The 14675-nt window shown below is 37.9% G+C and overlaps 1 protein-coding gene across 1 annotated transcript; it reads right to left on the minus strand.

Moving 5' to 3' along the window:
* Positions 1–771: 771 nt before the first annotated feature.
* On the minus strand, positions 772–14437 carry LOC111144597 (coiled-coil domain containing 110). Its single transcript, XM_022498975.1, has 7 exons — positions 14359–14437; positions 13907–14011; positions 5898–5953; positions 5562–5627; positions 4176–4286; positions 1325–3437; positions 772–841 (listed from the first exon to the last, which is right to left on the minus strand). The coding sequence occupies exons 1-7, from the start codon at positions 14366–14368 to the stop codon at positions 792–794; spliced, it is 2511 nt and encodes an 836-aa protein (XP_022354683.1). The 5' UTR covers positions 14369–14437; the 3' UTR covers positions 772–791.
* Between the last annotated feature and the right edge of the window lie 238 nt (positions 14438–14675).

Here is a 14675-nt window from a genome sequence, read left to right on the forward strand (position 1 = left end):
AGAAAAAAAAAGAATAGAAATAAAAGGAAAAAACAAATATAAAAAAGCATTTTTTTTTCTTAATTTAATCGCCCCCCCCATGCCCAGGTGCAACTGGGGTTAGCGTGGGCTTGCAGTTCCAGGGCTAGCTGTGGTGTTGAGCAGTCCCTCGGATTCAGGGAGTGTTTCCGCGGTTCCTTTGCCCTTTTATTTTCTTATTTTTATCTTAAAGATTTATTTATTTTAGAGAGGGGGGGAGAACGTGCATGTGCCAGAACGAGGATGGGGGAGGGGCACGGGGGGGCAGAGGATCTCAAGCAGACTGCCCACTGAGCATGGAGCTCCACATGGGGCTCCAGTCCCGGACCCTGGGACCACAACCTGAGCCAAAATCAAGAGCTGGTCGCTCAGCTGAGACACCCAGGCTCCCCTCCTTTCCCCTTTTAAGCTATAGCTTTTTTTGTGTCACATCACAGCTGGGGCTGTTGCGTGCTTGTCGTCCCAGGGTTTACTGAGGCAGGCAGGCAGAGCAACCACACTCTGTTCTCATCTGTGCTTTTAAGGTGTCATTCTTCAGTCCCTATGACTTGGAAAGTGTTCGCCCAGCTCCTCCATAGTTTGGCAGAGTTCTAGAACTATCTTTTATATGTTAATTGCTCTTTTAAACTGCTTGAGATTCTCTCTCTCCCTCTTCCTCTAACCCTCCCCACCCCCCCCCCAGATGTTCTCTCTCTCAAATAAATAAATTAAAAAATAATTTTGTGGAGAAAAAAGTACTGGACAAAGGATTTTGAAACATTGATTTTAGAAATTTATTTACATATCTTGGATGGAAGCAATTGATATAGTTGACTTGGAATTCCTGGAAAAAAAAAGAATTTTTTTTTTTTTATCGTGGGTGTGCCAAGTATACTTGATAAAACAGAAACAAAATCCCTGCTCTCTGTCAAAGTTGCTGTGTGCATATACAATGTAGAGAAGTGATATAAGTAACAACATGAGTCTTATCAAAAGAGAAAAATTCCCTTTTCTCTCTCTCTCTTTTTTTTTTTTTTAAAGTACGCTCCATGCCCAGCATTGAGCCTAATGCGGGGCTTGAACTCATGACCCTGAGATCAAGACTTGAGATCAAGAGACAGACACTTAACCAAATGAGCCACTCAGGTGCTCCCAAAGAGCAAAGGTCCTAAATAATTCTAATATATAATAAATTGGATACAAATCTTACAAGACTAAATTGTATTCATCTTAAAAGTTTCCTTCTTATTACTGTACTCTGGCTAGTGCTCAATGGGTGAGAAAAATCTTAAACACATCTCTACTAATTCACCACAATATCACATACCTTTCAAATCAGGAGCCAAAGGCCTACTCCTGGGACTGGAGGTGTCTTCATAAGTATCATAGTTGTCCAAATGGAATTTCTCTCTTCTTGAAATATAATCCTTTTTTGATGGGTCCTTCTGTGGACTATGGATTTTTTCACTTAGATTTAAATACTCTCTTTGAAGATTCCGCATCTCAAATTCTAAGGTATCCCTTTCATTTTCTATACTTCTTACATAGTTTTCTAAAAGTATTTTATCTTCTGCAAGTCTACTGATGCTATTTTCAAATTTTATATTTTCTTTACTATGTTTTTTTAGTTCTTCTTTTAGAATCTGATTATCTGTTTTAATTTCCATTACCATTTTTGATAACATTTCACATTCAGTGCCCATTTCTGACAAACTATTCTTATAAATACTTGCTTCTGATTTTGCATTTTTTATTTCTTTCAGAAAATTCTCCTCTGCAGTAGATTGGTAGGTTTGAATATTCTCCATTTCTCTTTCCATCATTTCTTTAGCAGCAATAGATTCTTGTAATGTTGTTTCAAGATTAAGTTTTTCATTTTTAACTGTTTCTATTATTTGAAGAAGTGTATCTTGTTCAGTTTTTGCCAACCTTACTTTCTCTTTTAGCTGCATTATCTCTAGCTGATTTTCCTTCAGTTCGTTTTCAACTGAGCTTCTTTCCTTTAGAAGCTGGTATGTTTTTTTCTCTAGCATTTCCTTTTCATCTTGTATCAATAGAATATTTGTTTTCATTGATTCCATTTCCATAATCATTCGATTATTTTCATTATTGACAATGGCCATATCATTTTGAGTTTTGTGTTCTTTACTTTTTAGTTGATCTAATGTTTCTATCATTTGTTGCTTCTCCAAAGAAAGTTGACTATTTTTTTCCTCTAGAGTTTTGTTTTGTCCTACAAGAACATTATATTTACTAATTATTTTTTTCAATTCTTTAAGACATTCTTTACCATCTTCTTCTGTTTTAATTAACTTGGACTGAATAGCATTCTTTTCTTCAACCAAATTCTTAAGTTCCTTTTCATATGTTTCGATTTTCTGTATCAGAGATTGTGTAGTAAAGACAAGAGGTTTTATTTTGTTCTTAAGGGTTAGATTTTTATTCTCCAGTTCTGTTACTTTTTTCTGTATCTGCATAGATTCTTTTAGGTAATTCTGTAAGTACTGAATTTTTGCAACACACTGCTCAGTAACAGAATTGACTTTGGATGTTTTCTCATTTTCAAACATTATTGGTCCTTGTCTTGTTAGTGGTCTTGTCTCTTTGTCTTTCATTTCATATTTTGTTGGGTCAAAGAATGACAGTGTATGTCTTGGAACTCTGGAATGGAATTTTAAATCTGTAATATTCTTGCCAGTGATAGGAATTTCTTTACTGTTTTTCTCACTTCTCTTTCCCCTGTGCATTTCACTCTTGGATAACCTTTTACATTTCCTGCAAAAATTCACATGGAATTTTGATACTGTTTCCCTGAATGGGAGTAATTTGTTTACTAATGCCTCTAATTCTGAAATTCTCTTTGATTTTATATCTTCATTTAAATTGCTTTCTATATTTTCTTCCTTAATAAAGTTAATTTTTTCCTTGTGACTGTGGGACAGGTCATATTTACCATTTCTTGGAACATTTGTGTCAGTTTTTAAAGTCTGAAGTTCATTTGTAAGTGCCAGTTCTCTATCATGTGACTTCTGTAGTTCTTCCTTCATTTGTTTGATAGAATGGCAGATATCATCTAAATTTTCACAAAATCCATGCTTGAGGAAAGGCTCAGTAATTTTGGATTTATCCAGAATTACTGTATCACCTTGAGACATCACATTTTGAGGTGCATGAGGTAGAAAACTATAAAGGTTATTATAATTCTTTAATATGTCAGAATTTTCTGAAGGGCTCATAATTATGTTTGAAGCTGAATTATCTGTTGAAGTTCTCCAGGTTAATAGGTCCTTGAAATGTATCTGGGATGGAATATCTATACCTTGACAGAGACTGTTAACAATATCACTGTTGAATTTTTCTTCTGTTGAATGAATAGTGTTGGACTCCTCAAAAGGATGAATTTTCTCCATAGAAAGGACTTCTTCTTGATTCTCCATAGGCTGGTGACAATAAAAAGCATAGTATAAATGTACTATCATTTGCCACATGACAAGAAAATCAAGAAAATATTTTGTGGAGGATTTATTTTTATAGCCCAGATGAACATTTTATCCATTTCTATAGGCAAAGAAGCCTAGTGAATATGACTCATTTTCTCCAGAAAAAATCTAACAGCAGTTATTTTGAGATCTGTAACTCTGGTCTTCACAATTTGCTTAGAAATTATACTTATTTCCTCAGAGGCTGACATACATGGGCCAACCCTTCAATATCAGAAATAGAAATTTAGAACCCCTTAAGAGACCATTGTAGATAGATGGGGAAGATAGAAGCAATAGGTCAAATGCAATAGGAAATTTAAGGAAAATGAGTATTTCCACTCTGGGCTATTTGTCAACCTTAGCTTGCATTCCTATTTCAGATGACTCTAGGGCTGTGACTGTTCTAGAAATGTGAGTTCTAATCAGGGTAGACAGAGTGACTCTGGTTCCAACCTGTTTCTAAAGAATTCACCTCAGGTCTTGGTCAATCCTAAAAGTAGAAAAATTCTTAAGTGGATAGACAGGCTAAAAAAATCTGCCTTATATTTCAATTTACTTGGGAATATTTTAGGTATTCCTCTGACAGTCCATTTGACCCTTGAAGAAGGTTAAGAATGTAAAGGTGAAGATAAACTGATTGTAGTAACGTTTTTGAAGTGACTGAATATAGAAATAGTTTTGTACAGAATAACATACCAAAGCTTTTTCAATGCATGTGCCGAATACTAGATTTTTTTCTGAGCTATATTGTGGGTTTTCTACTTCAATAATACTTTTGTTCAAGATTTCACTGATTTCAGACTGCACCTTTAAAAGATAAATTGATGTTAGAATTTGATTTCAGATTTATACACTTATAAACTTATAGTTTATAAACTTATAAACATATGAAACATATGAATGTATAGGGATAATAGATACTATAATTAAAAGATACCTTTAAATTTCCTGGACCTAAAAATTCTTTCCCATCATATAGAATATAAAACAAATGTATTTAATTTATAATAATCTCTATCATTAAAGGAATTTTTAAAGAAAATTAAAAATTTTAAAGAAAATTATGGCTTTATTATATCATATGTATATTATATAGATATGATATATTATTATATGGCTTTATATTATCAGAAAAACTTACTTTAGTAAAATGATAAAATTTTAAGAACTACATTCAAGTAATTTTGGATTTTGATTTTTTATATTGTTGAATAAAGCAGAGACTTTTGATCTCTGTCATCAGAATCGAATCTTCTGTCCCCTTCAGGAGGAGTTTGTCTTCTCTTGCCATTTCCCTGCAGCTGCTTTTAGTATAAGAATATTACGATGAAGTTTATATTGGGTCTTTAGTGAGTATGTGTTGTATTATGCATCACCAGTATCCATACCCTATCCTTCTGTTAGTACTATCCCTCATTTGTTCTGGATAAAGTCCGCGTGCCTTTGGTGATCCCACTTTCAGCTGTGTATGACTGAGAGCTAACCAGTCAGAACACTGCCTTCCTTTCAACAGTGATTTATTTATTCAAGCATTGCATATGACACAATCTCAGGCAGTCAGAATCAGGCCAAGAACTTCAGTATAAACTGTTAAGGGAGAAAAAAACATGGTCTCTTTGCTGACTGGAATCTGGAAGGATAAAAGCCTAGAGCTTCTAGCAGCCCTTTTGGTACCACATGGAATCTGAGAATCCAGTACAGTGGAAAGTAGAACCAAAATAAAGAGATGGGTTTCTGATGACCGAAGGCCTGATCATATGGATTAAGCCACTGCCAAGTGAACTGTCCCTAGGATTTTCAGTTACCTGTGCTAATAAAATATATTTTTTCCCTGGGTCAATTTGAGTTAGATTTCAGATCACTTATAATGAGAGTTCCCATTTGTAGACTATATATCGGTAGCATCCAAATTCAACTATAATAGAATGTAGTTTCCCTCAAATTTTGAGCCTGGAATATGCTGTGGCCTTATTTTATTACATTCTACATGAACTAATCAGTTGGCTAGTGGTCATTAGCTTGGAAATGTGGGGTGATATCTTAAGTTTGGTTATTTCCCAATAGAGATTAAAAGAAACATACCATGCTAACATTCTGCAAAGTCTGTATTCGGAGAGCCTGAAATGATTCCAGCTGATGCTGAAGGGCCTGTAAATAAAATGAAACATGGTATGAAATTGAACCATTTTGAAATTGCTATTATTTCTTATTATATATGTTCCCCAAAGTTGCCTATTAACAGAAATGATCACATGAGGGTCAAAGGACTCACATTCTTAGTCATTCTTGCTAATTCTCCAATGTATTTTCATGAAGATTTTTGTGAAAAATCCACATGCATTTTGGAAGTATTTATTCTGAAAGAGATCAGCCTTTACACAGGTATTTGGGAAAAAAATGAAATGAAAATGAACTTACTTTCAGTGCTGATTGTGGTTGTATTTGATTTTCCGATTCTGATATGCAGCCATATTCTAAAAAGAAAATTGAAAAACCGTATGATCTAATTCTTAAGTTTTATTTTTAAACAACTGTAATAGAAAGTAGTCTCCTAACTTTCTTGGATAGTGAGACAGAGATATGAGAATTTGATGTTCATATTAGGAAGAACCCAATGCTAGTCGCATAATAAGGTCAAGAAATAATTTTCACTTGGCTTAAAATACCTACTTGAGATTGTAATAATGGTTTTACTTTTATAACAAATGATTAACTTGTAATGCCAAACTTGGAACTCTCAAAAACTCAATTATCTTTGTTTCTGCAATATAAACTGCATTAAAAAAAAAAACAAAAACTAATAATCCTGTAATGGGAGACCTTTGACAAAGTACTGTGTAGGTCTCAGTGTCTATGAAATGGCCATGTGATGTTTTTCCTCATCATGGAAAACAAATTGGACTTACCAGCACAATTTTTGTCATGCTCTTAAGCAAAGTACTATAAAGATCCATGTGTTCCTTCCCAGAAAATAGGTTATGGATCTCTAACAGGGGAGAGACTATAAACCGTTTGCAAATTTCCTGACATACATCTCTCTTTGTCCAAATAGGTTTTTTGCTTGCTTTGTAAATTTTTATTAAATAATTTAAAAAACATTCAGTGTCCCAAATGAAATGAGAGTTATGATGTCAGCCCCTAGGCTGACAATTTCTGCCCTGAGAGAAGTTTTTAAAAGAGGTCAGCCATCTCTCCTTTGGAATGACAGTCTGCCAGATGTTATAGGAGCTGGTTTGCAGAGTATAGGAACCCTCCCACCCTCATCTGGCAACTGGCACTCATCACTGAGAGGTTCAGAGCCTGGAGCTATTTGCTTAATTGAAGAATCTCACCTTCATCAGAGGGCAGGGAGGGACAGTAAGTCTGTTTGGATGTTGCTCAGCTTTGTATCTTACTAGAAATAAAACAGTAGTCTGAAATGTTCATCTTAGATTAAAAAAAAAACAAACAAACTCAAGTGAGATCTGGAAAAATGCAACAAGTCATCCCAAAGTTTTTCAGACTCTAAGACAACTTCTAAATGAACTCAAATTGCAAATCCAAACCAATATATTACCTAGAAGCCTACCACCCAGAATCAACCATTATGGATTTTAGGTACTCTCCTTTCAGTCAGCTCTCTATGCATATATGCAGAAAAAAAGAAATTATTTTAGAACAGTGGGATCATATTATACATGTTACTTTTGATTAGTATTAAATTTATGTTTCTTTTTAATAGAACAAAAAATTTATTTGAAATAATAGCTGAAAATTGCCTAATTAAATTTGCAACATATAGTGATAAAGAAAAAAAATCTTAAAAACAGCAAGACAAAAGTCCTTAACACCTATTTTTCTCAAACTATTCCAAAAAAAAGAAAAGGAAGGAAGATTCCAAATTCATTCTATGAGGCCAACATTATTCTGATACCAAAACAAGATAAAGACAACACTAAAAAGAGAACTACAGGCCAATATCTCTGATGAGCATAGTTACAAAAATTCTCAAATACTAACAAACCAAATCCAACAATACATTAGACAGATCATTCACCAAGATCAAGTGGAATTTCTTCCTGGATTGCAAAGGCAGTTCAGTATTTTCAAATCAATCAACATGATACATCACATTCATAAAAGAAAGGATAAGAACCATGTGATCATTTCAGTAGGTGCAGAGAAAGCATCTGACAAAGTACAACATCCATTCATGGTAAAAACCATCAACAATGTCGGTTTAGAGGGAACACACCTTAACATAATAAAGTCCATCTGTGAAAAATCCATAGCTAATATCAAGCTAAATGGGGAAAAACTGAGAGCTTTTCCTCTATGGTCAGGAACAAGACAAGGATGTCCACTCAAACCACCTTAATTCAACATAGTATTGGAAGTCCTAGACACAGCTATCACACAACAAAAGAAAATCCAGATGGACAAGGAAGAAATGAAACTTTCGCTATTTGCAGATGACACGATAATCTGTGTAGAGAAAACCCTAACAAATCCACCAAAAATCTGTTAGAACTGATAAACCAATTCAGTAAATTTAAGATACAAAATCAACGCACAGGAATCTGTTGCATTTCTATACATCAATAATAAAGCAGCAGAAAAGAGAAAGTAAGGAATCAATCCAATTTACAATTGCTCCCCAAACAATGAGATACGTGGGAATAAACTGAACCAAAGTGGTAAAAGACTTGTACTCTAAAAACTCTAAAACACTGATGAAAGAAATCAAAGGTGACACAAAGGAATGGAAAGACATTCCATCCTCATGGATTGGAAGAACAAATATTGTTAAATGTCTATACTATCCAAAGCAATCTCCATATTTAATGCAATCTTTATCAAAATACCAATAGCATTTTTCACAGAACCGGAACAAACAATACTAAAATTTGTATGGAACCACAAAGGACCCTGAATAGCCAAAGTGATCTTCAACTAGAAAAGCAAAGCAGGAGACATCACAATTCCGGACTTCAAGTTATATTACAAAACTGTAGTCATCAAAACAGTATGGTACTGGCACAAAAACACACATAGATCAATGGAACAGAATAGGAAATTGATAAATAAACCCATAATTATATGGTCAATTAATCCTTGATAAACCAGGAAAGAATATCCAGTGGGAAAAGGACAGTCTCTTCAACAAATGGTGTAGGGAAAACTGGACAGCTACATGCAAATGAATGAAACTGGGCCACTTTCTTATACTTCAACATAAATAAATTCAAAATGGATTAAAGGCCTAAATGTGAGACCTGAAATCATAAGAATCCTAGAAGGGAACACAGACAGTAACTTTTTTGACATTGGCCATAGGAAATTCTTTTTTAGGTATGTCTCCTGAGGCCAGAAAAATAAAAGCAAAAATAAACTATTAAGACTACATCAAAATAAAAAAGCTTCTGCACAGCAAAGGAAACCATTAGCAAAACGAAAAAGCAACCTACAGAATGGGAGAAGATATTTGCAAATGTCATATCTGATAAAGGGCTAGTATCCAAAATATATTTAAAAAACTTATACAAATCAATACCCCCAAAATAAATAATCTAATTTAAAAATGATCAGTTAACACAAATAGACATTTTTCCAAAGAAAACATACTGATGACCAACAGACACATGAAAAAATGCTCCACATCACTTATCATTAGGGAAATGCAAGTCAAAACTACAACGAGACATCACTTCACACCTGTCAGAATGGCTAAAATCAACAACACAAGAAACAACAGATGCTGGTGAGGATGTGGAGAAAGGGGAACCTTCTTGCACAGTTAGTGGGGATGCAAACTGGTGCAGCCGCTATGGAAAACAGTGTGGAGGGTCCACAAAAGATTAAAAATAGATCTACCCTATGAACCAGCAATTGTACTACTAGGTATTTACCCAAAGAATAAAAAAAAATACTAAGTCAAAGGAATACATGCACCTTGATATTTATGGTAGCATTATCTACAATGGCCAAATTATGGAAATAGTCCAGGTGTCCATCGACTGATAAATGGATAAAGAAGTGGTGTGTATACATATATATGGGATACTATTCAGCTATAAAAAAAGAATGAAATCGTGCTATTTGCAGTGACATGGTGGAGATAGTATTATGCTAAGTGAAATAAGTCAGAGAAAGACAGATACCGTATGATTTCATTCATGTGGAATTTAAGAAACAAAACAAAGGAGCAAAGGGGGAAAAAAGAGAGGCAAACCAAGAAGCGGACTCTGAACTCTAGAAAACAAACTGATGGTTACCAGAGGGTGGGGGGAGGGGGGTGGGTTTCATAGGTGATGGGGATTAAGGAGGGCACGTGTGTGACCAGCACCAGGTGAAGTTTGGAAGTGTTGAATCGCTGTATTGTACACCTGAAATTAATATTATACTGTATGGTAACTAACTGGAATTTAAATAAAAACTTGACAAACAAGAAATGGAGGACAGCGGATAATATGGGTGCACAAGCAGGTAGGTCAGCAAATTTTAAGTTTGAGGGTCATGGAGTTTGGCTCTGATTGCTGCTTGTTTTTTTTTTTTTTTTTTTTTTCACTCAGTGTGAGATTGTGTAATGAGTTTAGAGGTAGTGGTGAAGGGTTTTAGAGATTGAGGAAACAATAAGAGTGAAATAGTTATTTGGAGTAGTTTTGATTTATTGCTTTCTAAAGGCTATCAGAAAAACTTTTTGTTTTTTTATGAGTTTTGGAGACACTGGCTACTACTTATTCCCAAAGGAAAGCTAATTTTAAAATTCAGTAATACTTAAATAACCACATAGAATTATATGATTCTAGAATTGGAAGGGAAATTACCAAAGAGGCACAGGAGGGGGAACACAATCACAGGTCATCATTTATTAAGTCTTTGATAAACATGCAATATTGAGAGGTGTGTAAACAAAGTGAAAGATATGGTCCCAGCCCTGGAAGCTGATACTCTACTGGGAATGCAAGAAATAGTATTCATATTATATTGAATTAAATTGTCTAGCTGTCTCATATTTAAATGTGAGGAGTGAAAAACAAGATAGTTATCAGTGGGATGGCTTTCGAAGTAATTAAAGATATGGGGAATTTATTCTGAAACCTGCAGAGGATTATGTCATAGTTAACGTACAGGCACACCTCATTTTATTATGTTTTGCAAATATTGCGATTTTTTACAAATTGAAGGTTTGCGGCAGCCCTGTGTCAAACAAGTCGATTGGTGCCATTTTTCCCAGTAGCATCTGCTTATTTTGTGTCTCTTGTCACATTTTGGTAATTCTCACAAAATTTCAAAAATTTTCGTTATTATATTTGTTATGGTGATCTGTAATCAGTGACAATAACTTGCTGAAAGCTTAGATGATGGTCAACATTCTTTAGCAAAAGGTATTTTTTAGGGCGCCTGGGTGGCTCAGTTGGTTAAACAAGTGCCTTCGGCTCAGGTCATGATTCCGGAGTCCCTGGATGAGTCCCACAACGGGCTCCCAGCTTCACGGGGAGTCTGTTTTTCCCTCTGACCTTCTCCCCTCTCATGCTCTCTCTTACTGTCTCTCTCTCAAATAAATAAATAAAATCTTAAAAAAATAAGTATTTTTTAGTCGTACATTTTTATGTACATTTAAAAAAATAGACAATGCTATTGCACGCTTAGTAGACTACAGTAATATAAACATAACTTTTATAGACACTGGGAAACCAAAAAATTCATATAACTTGCTTTATTGTGATATTCTCTTTATTGCAATGGTCTGGAACCAAAGCCACAATATCTCTGAGATATGTCTGTATTAAGTGCATACCTGTAGCTAACAGATGAAGGAGAACAAACAAGTTTTTAAAATGCAACATAATAAAAAAATAAAATGCAACATAGTAATGACTCAATATAAAATGTTAAGTACTCTGTAGCCAAAGCTTTGTCATTCTCAGATTCAAATGCAGAGTTTTGCTCTGACAATATAAATTCATTCCTAGAAGGAACTGTTTTACAGAGCCTAATGAGGCGTGACACCGTCTGCTTGGGTCTTTGTCAGGGAAGCTACAGAGTCAGGCTGCCTGTGCTTGAATCCTGGCTTTGGCATACACTTGCTATGAGGGACAGCACAAGTAGTTATCTAGTTTGTAGGTAAAGCCCTTTGCAGAGTGCATGGTACCAACTAAATGCTCAAGAAATATTTATTCCAATCACTACTGCAGAGACAAGGGTATTATGGATATGATAAGAAGTCAGGAAATTTCAAATTTCCAGTTGCAATGGAGGGATGGCTGCTTGAAACTTCAATGTTTCCCATTTTGTGCTGAATAATGCCCCAGATCCTGACGCAGAACTACAGTGCCCCCCCACGATTTTCTTGCTGATCCTCTCCCTTCCCTTTCCCATTTCACCCCAACTGTTCCTCAAATGTGCCAGGCATTCTCCTACCTCAGGGCCCTCACTGTTGCTGTTCTCTCTGCTCAGATGCTCTTTCCTTGGAAATCTGCACTTTTTCAGGTCTTTGCTCAGAAGTGATCTGCCCAGTGAAGTCTCCTACCACCCTACTTAAAATAAAATCGCACACTCCTCACCCACCTCTGATACTCCCCCACTCTCTCTGTGCATTACTTTTCTCCATGGGATTTACAAGTCCCATCTTACACACGATCTCATTTGTTCCTTCCAGGAGAAGGTAAGCTTCATGTGAGCAGGGATTCTGCACATTTTGTTTGCTGTTGGATCTCCAGCACCTAGGACAGTGCTTGTTCAAAAATATTTGTTAGATGAATGAATGAATGGATGGTTGGATGAATGAATGAAGACTTGGGTAGAACAGGGTGCTAAAAACTGCACACTGTGAATACTGAAGTTTCAAAGCATCCTTCACATCTTCATTCCAACCAATCAAGGATTACATAGGCTAACCACTTACTCTTTTAAAATTAAAGAGACCTCAGAAATACTATAGAGTTTCTTTAAACTTGGCATTATTTATACAAATGGGGTTAATATTCTCTTGGTTAGTACTCAGGGAATGGATCACATGGTGACAATGAGGTATAGATAGAAAAGAAAAAGGGGACAGAAAGAAGTCATCCCTCCTAATTTTGCCATCGAAGGCAGCACCCGAGTTTGAATCTATGCTCCTAAAAATCTGCCCTTGCTAGACCTTGCACTTGTAACCCATCTGCTTTAGCCAGATGGACTGTGGCTCTTAATGTATGTGCTATTTTGCACTCAGCTTCATTTTCTGTGATGCTGGTGTCTTTCCCCAGAGCCCTGAATCTCACTCATGTTAGGGAACACAGGATCTTGTCAAATTAAAGTACATCAATTTCTTCTCACCTTAAATACTCTCTTTGAGGTAAAGATGGAGCTGTCGCAGCCTCTCTATTCTCTGTGAAGACTCTTACTCCCTGTTCAGGTTTCCTATGCACAAGGATGCCTGCATGTCTTTGTGGATGGTGGGGCACAGAAGAGTTCTGGCAGGTCACCACACTGTCTCGCTGGCCTCCCCTGGGATGCTGCTTATACTGATGGCTCCTGGGCATCCAGCTGTCTTTGGTCTACTCAGATGTGGCTGCTCTAGCTCTTTTTTCAGGGCCCCTCGATAAGGCGTTTGTGAAGGTCCTGGGTTTAGTACGGTGCAGAAATCCTGCCCTGATCTCAGGTCACTTCCTTCAGTGCCTCTGTGTCTGGCTGGATTCCCATTTGCCACGTGTCGGTTTTGGGCAACCGGGGGTCCAAACTTAGCACATCTCTTTAGATACCACCTTCTACCCAGAGCGCTCTGTTCCTTCCCTGGCTTGTCACACTGACCACCAGGCTCTTCCAAGAGGTGTGTAACCTCCTGGAGCTTCTCTCAAGGAAGTAAGAATGCAGGATTCTCAGTAGGATACCCCTAACTGGGTATTTACACATATCTTATTTGTGGTTCATGTGGAGCTTGGAATTGTAGCTCTTTGCTTATTTCAAATAGCCTCCCTATACAATATCTTGTAGTCCACAAATATTTCCTGTACAAAGTAGTTTCTTTTGGGAAAAGTGTCTATCTTTTTATCATCTGCCTAAAATATTCTTCTTTGGTATTCAGAGAAGCAGTACAGTGTAGCACGATAGGTAAGGCTGGACTCTGGAGCCGCCCTGCCGAATACTGGCTTTGTCATTTGCCACCTGTGAGACCTGGGGAGTTAGTTAGTCACTCTGTGCCTCAATTTCCTCATAAAATGTGGATGATGGTAGTACCTACTCCATAGGGTTGTTGAGAGGACTAAATGAATTGATACACTTAAATGCTTGGAACCACATCTGGCACAATGTAAGTGTGCTGCGTTAGCTCTTTTTAGTACCATAATAATAGTTCCCCGAAGTACCTGTGGACTGGAAGTGCACCTGTCAGGCTCGTGGATTTAGGCAGGGGACCCCTTGTCTATAGTGAAGGGGCAGAAACATCACTGCAGTGGAGATATTACCTGTTTCACTGCCACCACTTTCCTTTACCCCGTCAGAGGAATTTAGGATCTTGGACGCTGAAAGGAGAACGCAGTCAACTTCGTCCTCTTCCTCCTGATGCTTCTCTGTAACAGAACCATAGGTGGCTTTCAGCTTGGTTGGGAGAAGGGAGGCGAGGCGTGTGATTCGGGACGCGGGCGCCCGAAGCGGCCACGGGAGGGCGCGCTGGGGCCACTAAGCGCGGCGGGACCCGGAGCCTCGAGGGCTGGAAGCAAAGGCTGGGCGTGGGGATGTAGGCGGCGGTTTTCTCCCCGGGGAGAGCAGGGTGCGCGGCTGGTCGGGAAGATCGGCGCTCCAGAAGGGACCCGCCTTGGTGGTGAAAGGGCCGGGGCGCGGAGGGGACGGCGCCCTCCCTACCCGTCCACTTCCCAGGGCTCCCCCTCAAGAGACAGCTCCCCAGCTGGGCTCTCACCAGGGCTCATTTCTGCCGCTGAAGGTCTCCTCCCAACTGCCTTCCCCCACGCATTCCGCCCAGTAGCTCCGCGCCGGGGCAGCCCGTTGCCTGGTAACCCGGGGGGGCAGGCCCCTTCGAGCCGCTGCGGGGCACGCGCGGGGTCGGGGTGGTGGGAGGCGGAGGTGCGCGCTGGGGTCCGGGTCCCCGGACAGGGGCGGTTTGCTGTGCTCTCCCAAACCGGGGGCCGGTCTCCCTGGGCAGTTTTCTCCTGCCGCCTTCGTGACCAGAACTTGGATCTTTATCGTAGCTGGACTCAAGGCAGCACCTGTTGGACC

Source organism: Enhydra lutris, unplaced genomic scaffold, assembly GCF_002288905.1.
Source record: "Enhydra lutris kenyoni isolate GAN:26980312 unplaced genomic scaffold, ASM228890v2 scaffoldscaffold11, whole genome shotgun sequence".
Taxonomy (NCBI): domain Eukaryota; kingdom Metazoa; phylum Chordata; class Mammalia; order Carnivora; family Mustelidae; genus Enhydra; species Enhydra lutris.